Source organism: Musca autumnalis, unplaced genomic scaffold (genome assembly GCF_047663935.1).
Source record: "Musca autumnalis isolate F117 unplaced genomic scaffold, ASM4766393v1 scaffold_1, whole genome shotgun sequence".
In the NCBI taxonomy this organism is placed as follows: Eukaryota; Metazoa; Arthropoda; class Insecta; order Diptera; family Muscidae; genus Musca; species Musca autumnalis.
The window spans coordinates 59,829,175-59,849,131 of record NW_027411644.1 but is presented as its reverse complement, the minus strand read 5'-3'; the positions used below and the strand labels follow the sequence as shown (position 1 = coordinate 59,849,131).

The 19,957-nt window shown below is 35.5% G+C and overlaps 1 protein-coding gene across 1 annotated transcript in view; it reads right to left on the bottom strand.

Annotated features, from left to right (window-relative positions):
* Positions 1–17,855, bottom strand: part of cv-d (vitellogenin-like lipoprotein) — a 63,019-nt gene extending 45,164 nt beyond the window's left edge. The window contains exons 1-2 of the mRNA XM_073975855.1: positions 17,248–17,855; positions 1,218–1,423 (exon numbers count right to left, since the gene is read on the bottom strand). Of these exons, the coding sequence (XP_073831956.1) occupies positions 1,218–1,423; positions 17,248–17,278 (237 nt within the window). The 5' untranslated portion in view covers positions 17,279–17,855. The remainder of the gene's footprint in view (positions 1–1,217; positions 1,424–17,247) is intronic.
* Positions 17,856–19,957: the final 2,102 nt, after the last annotated feature.

The window sequence follows — 19,957 nt, the reverse complement described above, 5'->3', positions numbered from 1 at the left end:
GAAGGTTAACCCCGCAAAAAGCTCTAATATAAACAGCATATTAGTCTATGCTAATGCTTACAGCCTGTTTCACTAGAGGTCTGTTCGAGAACTCAAAAGTTTGTACAAACTTTTACAAAATGCTGTTCGATAACAAACTTGTTCAGTAAAAGAGAAATGAGAAGTAGTTGCAAGAACTTGTAAGTACTTTCTACTTGCAAAGTTATGGAACAGGCCTTATGTCGAACGAAAAGAAAAACCAAAGTTTAGGTGTTTTTCGTTCGCAATCATTTTCTTTCGACATAGTGAAACAGGCCCTTAAATTCTTTGCTCTAGCTACACCCTTAAGTCTCCAGCACATACGGTCCGTTGAGCGTCGCATTACAACAACCACATGAAAACTTCCAGAACAAACTTGGCATCACTTACACATTTTTCATGTGGTTGTTGTTTTCAACGCGCAACGCGTCACATAACGGATCGTATGTGCCGGGGGCTTTACACCTTGAAGTAAATCCCAAAACTACGTTTTAACGTCCACAAATGTATTCCAGTTTATGACGTAGTTTTAACAACACATGTACATTTGTTTTGTATGTGTCTTTATCGACTTATCATCACATTCTCAATCACTTGTATTTGAAAACACTGTGTGATTTTCAATACCGAACATACATATCAGTATTTGTTGTTCTGTTTTGTTTGTTAGAGGGTCAAGAGGTTGTAATCAAAAATCACAGCAAAAATTATTAATTGATTTCAATTGAAATTGGCAAATGAATTGACATAAACGAACCCTTGTCCATTCACATAACGTATGTTTGGACGTATAAACAGAGAACGTGAGATATAAATTATCAATATCGACATAATAAAATTATAGAAGAGTGATAAGTTTTAAGCCTGAAGTCGAAGTTTACAAGGCGGAATTTAATGCGAAACATGTTACATGTCCTCAAGAACCTTCAACAGGCTCTGGTCATTCGTAAATAGATGCTTAAAGAAACTTCAAAGAATATATTGGCCAAATACTATGTCCAGTCCATGTCATAGATATGGTAAGATCAATGAAACGAATGGCATAACAAAATGGAATGGAGTCTAACTTCTCTTTAAAGAACTTTGTTTTTAAGGGGAACGTAGTAGTTCGTCGGTCCCCAAGTGCTACGTTATAGAGAAGTTCGACAGTATATAAAACTTTTGGTTTTATTATGGTAATGGTGTTATTTTATACTCACCGCTGCCGCCAATGTACTATTATTTTGCCTCTGTAATGTTAATTTACCCCTCACTATCCAGCCTGAGGTTGGTGGTGCTGGTAATTCTTCATCCTGTGGCGCCTTAGCTCCTACCTGTACTGTGCCCACATATTCGTACAGCATCTGTTTTTTAATGCCAATGATATTGAAGGCATGATGAGAGGCTGGGAATATTAGAAATAAATCTACAAAAAAGAAATATATCAGGTTAATGAATGAAAATAATTTATCAGTTTACAGGGGCTGGATTCTTGTTCTATGAAAATTTGAAACGAAAAATATTTCCTTTATAATTTTTTTCATTTGACAGTTTTCTACTTTATAAAAATTTCATTTCACATTTTCATAGAAACAGAATTGAGCCCCAGGAATTTCATAAAGTCTATGTTTGCATAAAAGTCCTATAATTCTCAATGACGTTAGGCAATTTCTTCTTATGTTACGATAACACTTCTCAGAAGTTCCAAAACTTAATCTCTTCAAACAAAACGTGGACCTACATATGCCCACAAGTTTTGGCAAAGAAGGTTTTGGAATACGAAATCCCCTCGATTTCAACTGTAATTTTCATTGCTTAAACGTCAAATGTAATTCAATGGATTTCGGATGAGTTTTCATTTGACGTGCACGCAAAAGAATTGACAGTTGACAACTTCGAAAACAACGCAAAGTGAAACGACGTCAAACGAGGTCTTCACCAAAAATTCTCATGTCCTTTGAACGAAAAAGAGGAATTAATAATATCGTGGTTTTTAATGCATTATGCTTGGTTTACATTTACGAAATCCACTCGATTTCTACTGTCAATTCCTTTGCGTATACGTCAAATGCCACCGTGGTGCAATGGTATGCACGCCCGCCTTGCACGCATAAGGTCGGGGGTTCAACGGTGGCAAAATACCCCTCAGTAATGTTGGCGACATTTCCTGAGTATTTCAGCCTTGAAAAACTTCTCCACAAGTGGTGTCTTAGGACACGCCGTTCGGACTCGGCGATAAACAGTAGGTCCCATATCATTGAGCTAAATATGAATCGGGGTGCACTCATTGATATGAGAGAAGTCTCCCTTGTCCCGTATGGGATGTTGTGGAACAATGTTATACGTCAAATGAAAACTTATCTGAAATCCATTGGATTTCATTTGACGTTTAAGCAATGGAATTGACAGCTGAAATCGAGTGGATTTTGTAAATGTAAACTTTCATAGGTCATTTTTATTACACGTTTAGGATGAAAAGCAGTAGTTTATGGTAGCAAATTTCGAAGTTTCAAATTTCATGAGTAGACCCTATTACATTTTGAAAACTAAATTTACAAGAAAGTAAGAATACAGCTGATTGTCAGTTTTACCTTATATAAATATGCTTTGCTCCAAAGGTATATCTAAATGCAATGAAATTTGTACTGGATTTATTAAATCCAGTTGAGAATTTATGGCTAGTCTAAATGAGCTATTATTCTCTTTTCTGATATGTGTTGATCATGTGTGCTGCAAAATATGAGTTATAGTACGGTTACACTAGAGTTTTTAGCCGGGGTTAACCCACTTCGAGAGGATTTATTATTATTACACAGGTCAACACGACTTTTGTTTCAACCGAAGTTGTTGTTGTTTATAAATGAAATCGGCGAGCTATTTTCAAATCTGGTCACGGTTTTTCTCCATCAGCTCTTGTTCTTGAGATATAGCTCAAAATCGGTTTTTACGAGTTTTACCCAGAATTTCGTTATTTTCGGATACAAACAAATATTTTTTTGCGGGTTTTTCGACGCTTATATATTAAGAAGATGTTGTACGCTCGATACAAAACGTTTTTTTAAATAATTATGGGGAGTATTTATCAAAAAATATAGAAAACATACGATGAATCTTGTAAAAATTGCATATTTTGCGTACTTTAAGCTGTAATTACGTCATCGGGGGAAGTCATAGAAGCTTCATATGGCATTCCGGATATGCTCAGGGTGTCTGCTATATAGTCCTGTATTCAAATATTTAATATAAAGTTCATAGCGCCCACGATTCGCCCATAACCTAAAAATCGTCATGAAGACTGCTAAAGGGAAATCATTTACCTGTGATATCATTACCAAATATGCCATTTACTTTTCAATGGCATTCTTCATGACGATTTTTAGGTTATGGGCGAATCGTGGGCGCTATGAACTTTATATTAAATATTTGAATACAGGACTATATAGCAGACACCCTGAGCATATCCGGAATGCCATATGAAGCTTCTATGACTTCCCCCGATGACGTAATTACAGCTTAAAGTACGCAAAATATGCAATTTTTACAAGATTCATCGTATGTTTTCTAATGAGGATTTATTTGACGTATACGCAAAAGAATTGACATTTGAAACCCAGTGGGTTTGTTAGTCCATATTTACATTAGGCAATTTTCCTTGCGGCAATTGTCAGTTTGATGGAGAGAGGACTGAGGCATATGGTAACCCTTTGCCTCTCAACACCCTCTCTCACCAACAAACTGACAATTGCCGCAAGGAAAATTGCCTAATGTAAATATGGACTTAAATCCAACAAGTGAGCCAAGCATGGTTTAATAAGAAAGGTTAGCCAAAGCTTTATGTCGATTTAAATTTTTTCATTCCAGTATTCCTAAAACTTCAAAACAATATACACAAACTGTGTATGTGTGTGTGGTGTTTGAATAATATGTCAAATAATTTTAAAAACAATCGAATTCAATGATTTTTAAAATTATTTTTGGAACATTTGTATGGAAATAATTTGTCAGGTTATCATTGAAACAAACATTTTATCATATCCACAACTTGATTATGCCGAGAAACATTGGTCCTTCATTAATTTTTCGCGATTTTTATAAAATGCTCAAAATTGGTGTTGTAAACAAACCCACTTGTTGCTTAATTTTGAAGTTTTAGGAATTCAGGAAAAACAAGGGTTCTATAGATTTTTTTCATTTAAATCTACCTCTTTACTTATACAATGGAGCCAAGGCTATATCCGACCATTACCAAAATCAATAGGTTTTTTTGTCTGTGGGACCCCCATTAACACCCAAAATTTCGTAACGATCTAATCAAAATTGCTACGCGTAGCGTGAGTACAAAAAAATTAAAAAATGGGATGTATTACCGACTATTGCGATATCCCCGTTATTTCGCCACCTACGCCAACCTGCTTTACATCATTGTAAAGATGGGATTTTCTACTTTTATAGTCAGACTTGGCTTTTGGAAGGTCCCCAACCAAAGCTGTGATATTCGCCATTCTATTAGCAGCTATTGCGATCTCTTCGTTGTTTGACCACATTCGGCAACCTACGTGACATCGTTGCAAAGGTTATATTTTCTACTTTCATTAGCAGGTTTTGCTTTTGATATACCTCTTATAGAAGCGAGATATTCGCTTTGAAATAAAACGTTGACTTTTACTCCAAATAAGTTGTTTGCCCATTCCGACCCCTGAATATTATCCGACCATCACCAAAATAAAAATTTCGTGGCGATCCGATCAAAATTGTGGATTTTCTAATTTCATAGTCAGACTTTGTTTTTGGAAGGTCCCCAACCAAAGCTATGGTATTCGTCATTATTATTAAAATCGCAAAAATTAAAAGTTGGGTTCTATTAGCGGCTATAGCGATATCTTCGATGTTTGGCCACCTTTTAATATACCCCATATAGAAGCGGATATATTCGCTTTGAAATAAAACGTTAACTTTTTCGCCAAATAAGTTTTTTGCCCATTCCGACCCCTGAATATTATCCGACCATCACCAAAATCAATAGGCTTCTTCCCCTCCGGGACCTACATCAACACCCAAAATTTGGTGACGATCGGATTAAAATTGCGACCTGTAGCGTGATTACAACAGTTGAAATCTAGCGGATTTCGTAAATGTAAACCAAGCATATGCGTCAAATAAATCTTCATAAAGAAGGTTAACCCTGCAAGAAGCTATAATATAAACCCAGCATTAGCATTTTAAACCCTGGTTTGTCGCATTCGTAACACATGAGAATGGCCAGACCCACATAATTATTTATATTTTTCTCGTAAATGTTATTACCATTTTCATATAAAAAGTCGTGGATTATGTTTAAAGGATCCTAATTGTATATAAAAAAATCTTTATTTGACAAAAAACTTGCAGAAAAACTTAATTTAAGTAATATGATTATTATTATTCAGAAAGAAGAGTGTCTATTTTACAACTTCACAGCTTATTGCAGTGCAATAACGATTAAACAAGAGGTGAATGAAGGCAAACATCATAAGGATTATCTCCTCAATCGTATGGAGAAACAATGTTCAGTAATGGGTTTTATTTATCCAGTTATGTGTAAAATTGTCTGACGTAAGAGTTACCAATGGATTATTTACCCTGCGTTTACACATGACAGGACAGTTGAGTACATGTATTGATTGTCAAAAACCCAAAACTTGCCTCTGTGACGTAGGCGTCCAGACAACTGCAAAAACTGTTGTAAAATTATGAATGAAAATCGTCGATTTCTTTTTGTTTTCCGTTCACATACTTTGTTTTTGTTCATGTTCTTCTGTTTTCAACACATTTCAATTATTATCTCACTTATTTTTACAAAAATGCCGAAAATTTGTCTTCCCTACTGTCTGTGAAAAACTGATGGACTGCTGGGAGACAGCCGACAAATGTATGTATGTATGTGTTAGTAAATCAGGGTTGTATTTGCAGACAGTCTGTCTTGTGTAAACGCCTAGTTACGTTGTGGTGAACGAGTTTACACCCACCTTCTACTTTTGCGACCTCTTTTTGTGTAATTTTGAATACATGGTGGAATAAATATTTTCCAATGCAAATATTCCGAAATTTTTCACAAAAAAAAATAAAACTGAGTGGTCTGACCAGACTCGTGTTCCGAATGTGATATGTATGTGAACAAGTAAAAGAGTATCAGTCGGCTTTGCCGACAGAGATATACCCTCAGCTTATGTGAATTGGAACTTTCATCTACTGACAGATCGAATGTATTTAGGGTCTTTTCAGAATTTTGTGGCACTTTTTGGACATTTGAACTTGCCGACAAAAGTGTGGATTAGGATTAAAGTTCAAAAGTTTTGCGCAGGAGGGAAAGGACCGACATAGTGCATTACGGAAGTAGATCTTATTTTGAGAGTCATATCTTTTCGATAGATATCGCGCCCACTAGTCATTTCAGTGGGTTATCGTACCTGTTGGACAAGTATGCCAGGAAACATGGACTTGTCCACGAAAAACATAATATGGCTGTAAACAGGACCACAAAGAACATCATCGGTATAAATTTCCAAAGGATCTCCGAAAAGACACTAAACTGCAGTTGGCCACAAATGTTGAACTTTTGTGGGGGAGGTATCCTAGGGAGAGGACCGATATGGGCCATTTTAGAAGTTAAACAAAGTTTGGACGAAATATGACTAAGGCCAAATTTTGGACCAAATCGGTTTATCAGTTTGAGAGTTATTGTGCTCTCCAGCTACTGCATATGGTGCCATAGGGGCTTTTACAACTTTCGGGCAAGTATGGACTTGCCACTGAAAAAACTTTTACCGTCGTAATTGAGACAGCGATTGAAAGTTGCTTAAATAGAAAGGTTTTAATAGCTCTGTTCCAGAACTAAAAAGTTTTTACAATTTTTACCACTTTTACACATTTTGCGTTCCCGTACACAAAATTTACATGAAAATCGTTTACGACTTTTACAACTTTTACGACTTTTACCACTTTATAAAGTACGGGAACAGTCCAAATGTGAACTTATCCGAAATTTTGTGTGAGAGGTACCCGTAGGAATAGACAAATATAGTCCATATTCAAACCTGATCTATATCTGGTAGATATATTAGGATGCGTAAAGTATGGACCAAATCGGTCCTTCCCTTCGAGAGTTATCGTGCGCTCAATTTTTCCGTACATTTTTGAACTTTTGTGGGGGAGCTACCTGAAGGAGCGAACCGATATGGCCTATCTTCGAACTTAAACTAAGTTTAGACAAAATATTATGAAAGCCAAATTTTGGATCGAATCGGCAGTTATCATGCGCTCCAATCACTACACACGGTGTCATAGGGGTTTTTTGAAACTTTCAGGCTATTTTCTCAGGAAATATGGTTTTGCCCCTGATAAAGCTTGTACCGCCGTATGGGGGGAGTGAATACAAGTAATTACAACAAAAATCAAAACGATTCGAGGTCCTAGACTGAACTTTTCCGAAATTTTGTGTGGGAGGTACCTGAAGGCATTTACCGAACCCTTTGAACTTAAACTAAGTTTGGACAAAATATTGCGAAAGACAAATTTTGGACCAAATCGGTTCATCCGTTCGAGAGTTATTGTGCGCACCAGCCAGCCAGACAGACAGACGGGCGGACATTGCTAAATCGACTCCAAATTGTCTGAAACACATTTCGTCCAAACATACTTGGGGTCTAAAAGCACTATTTCGATGAGGCACATTTTGCCCGTATGAAAGTGTATATACCCTCGTTAGCATAAATGCTGAGGGTATAAAAATCCTTATAACTCTTTTTCTGTTAATCCTTTTGGATTCGTAAGCTACCAGAATTCATCAGATCCCTAGCATAATCGTAACCCAGTTTAAAATGCAAAATGAAATAAAAAAAGCCTGGCCAGACTCGAGTGTCCAACCGAGGGTTAAAGTGCTACGTCTCGTTATATAGAAGCTACACCAAAACGTGTGAAGAAATCTTGGTATCATTGGGAATGTCAAATATCAGATAGTTCGGCCAACAAACATCTACAACATAATTAAAATGTCGATAAACAATTTCCATATATTTGAAATCCGACGTAACCGTAATACAAAAATGCGGTCCTATGTCCACAATTTTTGGTGGATAAGTTTTTTAACCACTTTGTACAATAAATGCCAAATTACTTAGAAATGTAGCTAAAAACTTCAAAATACTTGAAATCGAGCGGTACCGTTATATGGGGTACTTGGTGGAGAAGTTTTTAGATCACTGCCAAACTTTAGTTAATTCGGTCAAAAAATTAAGCTAAAAACTTCAATATACCTAAAATCGGGCGGTACAGTTATATGGGGCTATGTCTTCTAACAAAATATGCATCTGTCATAAGGATTGGAATAAGGAGTTTGGCGAACTGAGCAAAACTGACATTCAAAACTGATCGAAATTAAGCCGCCAACCCCGACGACCAAATCCATTGGAAGTATTAGGAAATCAGACGGAACGTTTATAGACTCTGGTCTTAAAATTTTAAACCTCTTAACGGTAACTCATTTCACACAGAAATTGACGATCCCTAATTTCATGCAGATGCGGATATGATATGATCTCGCCACTGCTTTAGGTCCTTGTCTAAACGAAATCCTAAGCGAACTTGACTACATAGGGGGATGAAGGTGGTTGCTTATGCGGATAATACTCATCTCTGGTTTGTTTCTGATTGACATCATGAACGGAGCCATGAAATCACTGTATACTTGGACCCATGGCACAATTACCCAGGTAGTGGCATCGTAAAATTTTGAATATGTTATGTCAAAACTTTCTTTATGTTGTTGGGGAAATTACAACAAAAATATTTTTTTATAAAGGGATTTGACTTTTCATATTCGATCAGCTGGTGTGATACCACTACCTGGTAGTTCTGCCATGCTTGGACCACAGGAACAGTGATGCCAGATAAGTTTGGTCGAAAATCGTCAATCGGCAAATAGAATAACTTGTATTTTAGTTCAAATTATTACTATATAAGATAAAAAATAAAATGTTAAGTAATACGAGACCCAGAAAATACTACTCAAAAACAAGATATAATAAGACTGTTAAAATCGTGTAACCTTTACAATTCCATATGAAATATTATAGATTAAACTTGAAATTTTATTTGTTTATAACAATTTAATAATAAGACTGTTAAAATGTAATATTTACATTTTTCAACTTGAAAACTTGTAGCATAATATTGTATTCATACTTTATTTAGCTTAAGGCCTTAGTAGCCAGAGCTTATCTTCATTATTATATTTATAATCTATATATATAAAAATGGTGTAAAAAATGTATAGTAATTCATAAAATGAGAACGGCTAGGCCGATTTCTGTAAAATTTTTTGTCAGTTATTCGCATTTTCGAGGAGAAGGTCTTTACGGAAGAAAATTTAGGAAAATCCCTCTGGAAAAGTCGGAAAATTGGAAAAATCGAAAATTGCGTTTTTGTATGAAATTTTATTCCTTAATAGCGAGACGAAGTTCGCCGGGTGCGCTAGTTTACTTATAAATATAAGTGTAAATAAATAAATAAAATGTTAAGTAAAGGAAACAATTACCAATTCATAAAACAGAACAGTTTTGTGACAAATGACCATCTACCAAACATCTGGCCTGTTCCCGTACTTTATAAAGTGGTAAGTAAAAGTCGTAAAAATTCTAAAAATCGTAAACGATTTTCATATCAATTTTGTGTACGGGAACGCAAAATGTGTAAAAGTGGTAAAAATTGTAAAAACTTTTTAGTTCTGGAACAGAGCTATTGTTTTTGAGAAAACGGTGTTCACTATAGGTCGAGAAGGACTGTACCGATAATCATATATTTTTGTGGGCTTATTGAATACAACACCGCCCCAACCCTCACTTGCCGCTTCTGGGATGTTTGTGGAACAATTATACCATATTGCGACAAAACTTTCCCCTTATTTTGGCGTTCACAGATCGAGTTGCATACTAAAGTAATTTTATGAAAATGCTGTATTGGGGAACTCGATCTATGAACGCCAAAATAATGGGAAAGTTTCGTCGCAAATTTTGCGCGTGTGACTACTGAGATTATTAAGTACATAAAAATATTTTCTTTAAAGAAGAGATTTTTTTTTTTAAATTTTGAAGGTTTTTATAGTGCGGTTACACTACAGTTTTTTGCCGGGTTAATCCATTTTGAGAGGATTTATTTGACGTTTGCGCTATGAAATTGACATTTTAAATCCAAACCAACTGGGTTAATTCGGTTAAGTGTAACCGGGGTATTAGTCAAAAAAACTACCCAATTTTTTAACAAAGTTTTAATTTTAAAAGTCCACCATTTTTTAATTAATATTTTTCAAATTCCCTCGTCTAAAGACAAGATTATTAGATACTTAATAAGCCAATAGAAATATGTGATGATCCGTCCAGTCGTTTTCAAGATAGAGAGGACACAGCAAGGCGCTTTTTTAAAAACAGTGTCTCGTAGATGACCATTTGCCACAAACAACAACAAAAATTGCCGAAGGTAGATCAAAATGTGCCTTTCCTCATGAAAAAATATCTGTTAAAAAGTACTTTTCTTGAAAAAAAAAATCATAAAAAGTTATGTTTTTTGAGCCCTTTAAATACAACTAATACAAATATAAGTTGTGTTCCAGAACCTGCAAAATAGTACTATTTAGTACTATTTTTACAATTTTCTGAAAAAATGCGTTCCCGTACAACAAAAACTGGCAAAATTAGCGTTTCTCTTTGAATAAAAATGGCTCTGAAAGGCTTTCTCTTCTGCTATTTTCTACTACACAAATTTGGTTGTGTAAAAATTGGAAAAATTTGTCAAAGGGAATATTTGACATTTTTTGAAAGAACAAAAAATAAAAAGTGAGAAACGAAACATCAATACAAAATAATTTTAAAACGAATTAAAGCTTTACACATTTCCATGTATGAAACCATCATCAAAGTACGGCAAATATATCCTCAAGTGTGTGGAATTATCTTCTTTACAAGTCCGCTAAAAGAACTTGATTTATATTGTTCAAGTCCTTCAACGTTTTTAGCTTCCGCTACAACAGTATCCTTGGTGGGACAAATGGTTGACATACAAAAGCCTAATTGGTTTTTACACAGGCGGAATACTCAGATATGTATGTATGTATTACACACAGGTGTTAAATTCAGTCCAACCAAGGACATCTTATATTTTCAGATGACATGCCCATTTCAAGCAATGACCTGCGTGGGCCCCCTGGGTAAGATTTTTGTTCCATCGATGTTTATGCCAAGGGCGAAAAATGTGGTGGATCCTGTTGGTGTTAAAAATATTGAATGAAACTTTAAGGTGTTACAGATAATGGTTTTTAAACTGACTAGCGGTGATACGACCGAAGGAGTACCCGAACTTCAAGTTTGTATTAAAATGTTATTTCAATAAATCTTTAGAGGAATTATCAACATGATTTTCATTGTTTTCATAGTAAAAGTCAACGTAATAAATATGGGTCTACGCATGGCACAATTACCCAGGTAGTGGCATCGTAAAATTTTGAATATGTTATGTCAAAACTTTCTTTATGTTGTTGGGGAAATTACAACAAAAATAATTTTTTTATAAAGGGATTTGACTTTTCATATTCGATCAGCTGGTGTGATACCACTACCTGGTAGTTCTGCCATGGGTCTACGCCAAATTGGTTGGAGGGAATTGGCGCTTTTATTAACATATGATTTCTTAAGTTTGTTGTTCAAAATATGTATTTCTTGTTGGATGAATTTGATATATGTAACTGTTCCTGGAGCTATCACCTGCCTTTTGTGAACAGTTTGGTCCTCTACTCTCGTTCATTAATTTCTAAATAAACAGCAAAAAATTGCATCAGATGTTGTTCTGGGCACATAACGATATAAAAAAGGAAATAAATACATTTAAATCGAAAGTCGTTTTATGTACAAACAAGTGTATATATTTTTTATTTTTGTATGACGTCTGTCATTTTTTATTCCTGACATATTAATAAATTTTACTATATTTTCCGTTCCTGAACTTTTTGAACAAATATGTGTTCTGAGAACAAATTTTATAGTTTTCTCTTTTGCTATTTTTGCCATTAAAAAAGTACAGGAACGAAGCTATAGTTTTAAGAAGTTAATTAATAGCCTGTTTATATTAAAGTTTTTTTTTGATTAATCTTCTTTATGCGGATTTTTTTAAGTATACACAATGGAATTGGCATTTAAAAGCCAGTGGCTTTATTAAATTCGGTTATATATAAACGTACTATAATAAGTTGCATGGCACAATTACCCAGGTAGTGTCATCGTAAAATTTTGAATATGTTATGTCAAAAATTTCTTTATGTTGTTGGGGAAATTACAACAAAAATATTTTTTTATAAAGGGATTTGACTTTTCATATTCGATCAGCTGGTGTGATACCACTACCTGGTAGTTCTGCTATGATAAGTTGATAGATTTATGTATATATACTTTGTTCCTTTACTTTTTTAATGGTAAGGGTGGTAAAAGAGAAAAGTGTCAAAATTGCTCAAAATTGCTCTCTCATGAACATTTTTACCAGAAAAGTAAAGGAACGGAAAAATGGTAGATCTGACAGCAATGTCAAAAAGAAACATAAAAAATCAATTTTCGTCTTTTATTTCACAGTTTTTAATTTAGTTTTGTCAGCGTTCGACTTTTTCTTCTGTTTTTTCGTCCATTTTCTTTTTCATTGTGAAATAATCGTCAAACAAAAATCGAAAAAACAGTTCTGCCCTTTTTTACCTACAGAAATTTTGCTGATAGCCTGTGGTAGAAGAGAAAGCCATTTTCGCTCTCTCTCCACTCGAGTGCACTCTCACTCTCTTAAAAGTTGCTTCCAGTTTTGCCACTTTTCGGGGTTAAGGAACGCTTTGCAGGTTAAAAATGGTAGCAAATGGTAAAAATGGTAACCTCAGGTAAGTAAAGGAACACAGCTATAGTTGTCTTTCAGAGATCAGTGCTACCAATCACAATATTTACACAAAATGTGAAAAAGTTGTCATAAAAATCGGCGCTTTAGGGGTAAAAATGCCGATAAATCGGCAAAACTGACATCACTGCACAGGAAACGGACTTGGGAGGTTAACACAGGGAAAATCAAAATGGTGCTATTCACTACAAAAACCAATTATGCAATTCGCAATCTACTACGACTACACTGTCAAGAAATTTCCCAATCGGTGAAATGAAAATCCCAAATTGTGAATAAAAAGTAAAAATAGAAATGAACAACACTTTCGGTATCGGTAAAGCTTAGCGACTACTTTATTTTCATCGCTAACTTACCGAAAAAAATCGGTAATATAAAAATTATTGACATTTCAAAAATGTCCACTTACCGGTCAGTAATTCCCGGTCCACACTAGAGTGATTTCAGTGAAATAAGTTCATGAAATTCATGAATTCCATACGATATTTTATATTTTTATTTCTATTTTTGATGAACAAGGTGGCGCAAAAGTAATCCTCCTATCAGAAAATGCTATAAATTTTGCGATTGGCCTCTAATGTCAGTTCTGTTTTGACATTTGTGTAGTAAACACATGCGAAATACAAGTTAATAAACAATGTTACGCTACACTGCTCCAGAACGCGGAATATTGGTGACTATTTGTTTGACCAATAATCAGTCGGTGACTTTGGCACAACGTGAATTTCGTCGCAGATTTCCTGGCCGTCCAACGCCTACTGGTGAAACACTGCGACGTCTAGCCGCTCGCACTGAAAATCCGCGTGTAACCCATGAAGAGCCATTACATCCGCTCAAAGTCACTGTATGGTTTGCTGTTTTCGCTGGAGGAGTCATCGGACCTTTTTTCTTCGAAGACGTCGCGGGCCAAACGGTTACTGTGAATGGTGAGCGCTACAGAGCAATGATCAACGAGTTCTTTTTGCCGCAATTTGATGAATTGGGATTGGAAAACATGTGGTTCCAACAGGACGGTGCAACGGCACACACTGCACGTGCCACAACCGCTATGCTGAAGGATGCATTTCCCGGGCGCCAATCTCCTGTTTTGGCGATTTGCACTAGCCAGCAAGATCGCCTGATTTGACCTCTCCAGACTTCTTTTTCTGGGGCTTTTTGATGTCGCGGGTTTATGTCAACAAGCCTCAGACTCTTTCAGCTCTTATCCGTCAAGAATGTGAGGACCTATCGCCGAAAGTTTTGGCCAAAGTGATGGAAAATGTCATAATGACAATAAACTGTGGCGGCGGCCATTTATCTGACATCATATTTTTGACTTGATGTAAACAAATTAAAAGACCAAATGAAAATAATCCACAAGAAGAATAAAAGTTTTTATTTTTTTAAATTACAGCCAAAAAAATATCGGAAGTTTGCTTTTGCGCCACCTTGTATATTAAGGACATATATTTTCTGAAGAAAAATATATCATTCAGAAAAAAACTATTTCCCGTAAAGACTTCTTCATATCAATGATATGTAAACTCTTCCATGTCCGAACAACGTGCCGCACACTATAACACCACTTATAGAGGCCGTACAACATTTGTTAATATGCGAGGTATTTTGATAAATTTGAAAAAAAAAATAAAGCCCTAATAAACATCTGCATCCCTCCAAAGATATTTCTAAATGCAATGAGATTTGTACTGGATTTATTAAATCCAGTTGAGGATTTATGGCTAGTCTAAATGAGCTATAATAAAGAACTTGCTAAGTTATAGCTTTGTTCCTTTACGTTTAAGTTTCTTCAAGTTTTACCATTTTTAACTCGGAAAGCATTCCTTAACCCCAAAAAGTAGTAAAACTGGAAGCAATTTTAAGAGAGTTTGAGAGAGCCAAAATAGCTTTCTCTTTTACTACTTTCTGCTCGACAAATTTTGTTGTGTCAAAAGAGGAAAATCTGTCAAACTGCTGATTAGACATTTATTTGACAATTAAGGCAAAAGGAAAACTACGCGCTTTGTCAAAGCAAAATAAAAAGAAATAAAATAAGGCCATGTTTTTATTATAGCCTTTTGCAGGGTTAACCTTCTTAATGAGGATTTATTTGACGTATACGCAAGGGAGTTGACATTTGAAGCCCAGTGGGTTTGTTAAATCCGGTTATATATAAACGTACTATAAAATAATAATAATTTAAACCAGTGAAATAAAAAAAACAGTGAAATTTATTTTGTTTGTTATTTTTTTTAACAGCCTTGTTTTTTGACATTGCTGCCAGATCTACTATTTTCCCCTTTTCTTTACTTTTGTGCAAAACTTGTTACGTGAGAGCAATTTTCACAGTTTTGTGAGAGAAGAGAGAACTTCTCTCTTTTGCTACTTTTACTATTAAAAAAGTAAAGGAACAAAGCTTATATCGTCTGACCAGAATAGTTCTCACTTGGATCCTAGTTCATATGGGACTTGTTGGTTGTAACGAAAAGGCAAACAAGCTAGGCAGAACAGGATTCAAACTAGGCATCAGTCGCAACACTAGTGATATCAGATCACAAGTTGGCAAATACAAAGAAGAATGAACTAGAACTAGATCTGGGTGACCTTCTGATGTTTCTCAAGTCATCAGGCTGGATATAATTTGACTAAGTCCGATATCACACGCACAAATTTGTTCGCTAAGTAAATTGAGTTTTTGGTAGAGAGAGGGGAGAAAATAACTCCTTTATAAACTTTTCTACCCCCTACTTCTAAAAACTGAATTTACTTTACCCCCCGTTTACACATGCAAGTGGCAGTTCGAAAAATACCAATACACTCACACATATTCACTGCCACACCAACTAACAACCTCACTGCCGACAAAATTTCCTTGTCAGTAATCAATGTAAGTGCTTTGAAAGTAACTTCAATTTTTTACCGAACGTTTACACATGCAAGTGTCAGTTCGAAAAAAATTGAAGTTTCGACTATAATATGTATACACAACTGTCTGCAAGTTACTTGCATGTGTAATCCTTTGGTTACCGAAAATGTTGTACGTGTGACATCGGACTAAGATTTCCGAGATTTCCGATATGGTTGTGATCAGGAACTCAAGTACTATCTATGAAAAAATGTCAGCCCGATCCGAGATGTGCCCCTAATCGAGACATAAGCCAAAAAAAAGCATAATTATACCATGATCAAAACATTAATTTTTACTTATTAATAATAAGTTATTATTTCCATTAAAAAATCACTTTATTCGTAGCGTAATTATAAACATGACCTACCAACCTGACCTGACCATGACCTATATCTAAAAAAAAACAAGGAACTTCATGCCAAAAAAATAATAAACCTTAATATTTAATTAGACATATTTTTAACGCCCCGTTTACACATGCAAGTGACAGTTCGAAAAATACCAATACACTCACACATATTCACTGCCACACCAACTAACAACCTCACTGCCGATAAAAGCCCTGTTCCTTTACGTTCAAGAATCTTCAAGTTTTACAACTTTTTACTCGAAAAGCGTTCCTTTACTTCAGACACAATACAATTCATATGGGAGCAGTTTTCAACTTTTACTACTTTTGCCGGTTTTACCATTTTCAGAAGTAAAGGAACAGACCAAAAATTTCCTTGTCAGCATGGTACAATAATACAGGTAGCATTATCAAGCCAGCTGATGGTAACATAATGTGTCAATTGCATTGAATTGATGTCAAATTTTGACATCTTATGTTACCAACAATTGCCGATGCGGCTACCTGTGTATTTGTACCATGCTTGTCAGTAATCAATGTAAGTGCTTTGAAAGTAACTTCAATTTTTTCCAAACGTTTACACATGCAAGTGTCAGTTCGAAAAAATTGAATTTTCGACTATAATATGTATACACAACTGTCTGCAAGTTACTTGCATGTGTAATCATTGGGTAATTCAAATTCTTATACGAATTGTATGAACCGAAAATCGGATTTCGAAGTATTTGACCTTGCGTCCGAAACAAATTTGTAAATAATTTCATTTGACATAACATATTTCCAATCATAAACAATTTTTTTTGCAAAAAATATAAAAAAAAATAATACGAACTCTAAATGATTTCCTCTGAAATCGAGACAAATAAAAACCAAAAAAAAAAAAACTTTATCAACTCAAGAAAAGAAAACACAGAACGAAAAGACGAAGAAAGCCAGACGTCGTCGTAGGAGAAGGACCGGCTAGCAATAACTTCTTGAAATGTGATTTAAACTTAAAACAATTACGTCATTTAAATTTTAAAATGTTGTATTTTTTGTTTGAATAAAAATAAAGATTACATACACACTAACACGGAGCACTTTAAGCGCCTCATGTTTTTGGCGTTCTTATTTTGTTTTTGTTGGGGTCACTTGATTTCCACTGCTGCGATGTTTTTCTTTACGATTATCTTCAAGTACGGAGATGATGATGATGTTAGAAGAATATTTAACGGTCGTTGCACTTTATCTTGGGGATTTAGATGGAAGATGTCGGTTGGCGTTGTTGCTATTGTTTAAATATTGCGGGTCAGTGGAAAATGGAGATCTTATCTCCTCCTTGCGGGTTTGTTTGTATGTTTGATTTTCTTATTAATTCTGTTTTGGGATTTTCCCTTTTTTAATTCATTTTCGATTTTTAATTTCAATTTTCTTTACGGCAAATATCATTTGTCCGCTTTTTTTCGCCACACACAGATATATGGAATGATTATTTTCGTTTTTTTTTCGCGTAAACCAAAGGTCCCCAAGCACAATTGCTTGGAATTGGTGGTGATAAAGTATTGAAACACAAAAACAAAACACACAAGAAAAATATCAAATTCAAATCGCGCCTTCTTTCCGCCACTCGTATTAATCGGAAAGTTATTGCTGCGTTCGTTGTCCGTTATTCTCGCGTTTCAAACTGCTACTGATCTTGAAAACTCGCAAAGTTTTGTGTTAAGAATTCTTTCAATGATTCTTTGAGGCCGTCGTCGGTTTTTTCATCTCGCCACTCTGTTCATATCAGTGAAATTTTTAAGCGGGTTCCGCACAAGACGAGCTTGGTGTTAGGAAAGAGAGACTTGTTCTCTTATCACTAAGAAATGTTTCTCTTATTTGCAAGAGTATCTTACTACTTCCCCTCTATCTCTGCAGGATTTCCACAGCTATGGTTTGCAAAATTTCCCAACTGCGCGTTTTGCATTTCCCACACACATTGTAACTGACCATTTAACATAATTGAACTTCAACACACACACACGAACGCACATTTGTCCAGACATTGACACAGCAGATCATTAAAATTTGCTTTTGGTTGGGAATTTCTTTTTTGTGGAGAAATGTCCATATGTTGTCGGGCACAGTGGTATCATCTACCTGATGCCAATTCGTATGGAAAATAAAGGTCGGAAAGAGAGAAATTTTATCTTCCAGGGTTTTAAGAGATGCGATTTTCCTTAAATGTATGGCGACAATCCCACTCTATATTCAGAATCTATCGAACGTCTTAAGAAGTAAGAAATATACAATGATCTGACCTCATCATACAGCATGGGGTTTATAATTAAATTTATTTATTTTTTCATCTCCAAATCCACTGTTCAACTATGGTGGCATTTGAATGGTCCAGTGAATGTCTGTTTCTTGGGTGTTTTAACAAATAAATTATCAGCTTCAAGTTCATTGAAGATTAAGTAATAAAATGAAGTTACAAACAGACAACATGATATGGGAGACTCAGTGACGGACGCCGTTTAGCTGGACGAGGTTTGAGTGATAATGCGATCATTAACATTTGGTAATTAAAAAAGGGCCCATGGCGATTGAAAAGGAGTACATACTGACGTGCTTAAAGTCTGGTAGAAGAACTCATCCACTGTTAAATGGAGTCCTTAATTAGGACTCCTTATAGACGAGCCTAAACCACGTCTTTATGGGTGTGTCTGAAGCACGACGGTCCTCAAGCACGTTTTATAGACGACGTGCCTGAAGCATGCCATTATAATCCTTTTGATGTCATCTATAGACAGAATACTCTCTTGAAGCTTTTACTGGACAGAGGACCTCTAGAGATCTTCTATAGGGAAAATACCTTTGGAGGGAGGTCTGCTACAGACAGATGAAGACCTCTTGAGGTCTTTTATAGGGAAATACCTTTTAAGTGAGGTATGCTATAGACAGATGAAGACTTCTTGAGGTTTTCTATACGGAAAAAGACCTTTAGAATAAGGTCAGATGTTTTGACGTCTTCGACTGACAGGAGAGGGCTGCTTGAGGTCTTCTATAGTCAGAAGAAGATCTCTAGAGAACTTCTATGGACAAAAGAATACTTCTCGACTTTTTCTATTTCCCGATAAAGACTTCTTGAGGTTTTTTTGTAGACAGAAGACGTCTTCTATTGACAGGAGAAGGCCTCTTGTGGTCTTCAACATAGAAAAGAAGACCTCTATATATAAAAGGAGATCACTTGAGGTCTTCTATAGACAGAAAAAGACTTCCTGTGGACTTCTATAGATTGGTGAAGACCCCTTGAATTCTTCTTCTTCTGACAGGAGCAGACCTTTTGAAGTGGTGCATAGTCACAAGACTTCTTGAAGTCATCTTCTTTCTATAGAGAGAAGACTTCTTGGAGACTTCCATAGACAGAAGAGAACCTTTTGAGGTGTTCTATAGACAGAAAACTTCTAGAGGCCATCTATAGCAAGAAGAAGAGGTCTTGAGTTATCTATAGACATACGATGACCTCTTGAGGTTTCCTATACATAGAAGAAGTCTACTTGATGTATTCCATAGACAGAAGAAATCATCTTCTATAGAGAGAAGACTTTTTGAGGTCTTCTGTAGACAACAGAAAATCTCTTGAGGACTACTAAAAACAGATGAAGACCTCTTGAAGTCTTCTATAGAAAGAAGCATGGGCGTAGCCAGGAATAGCTATGGAGGGGCAGCTGCCCCCCTCTAGATCCTATAACGAGGTCCTTTGAGGTTTTCTGTGTACCGGAAAAGGTTTTTTGGGTCTTCTATGGACCGAA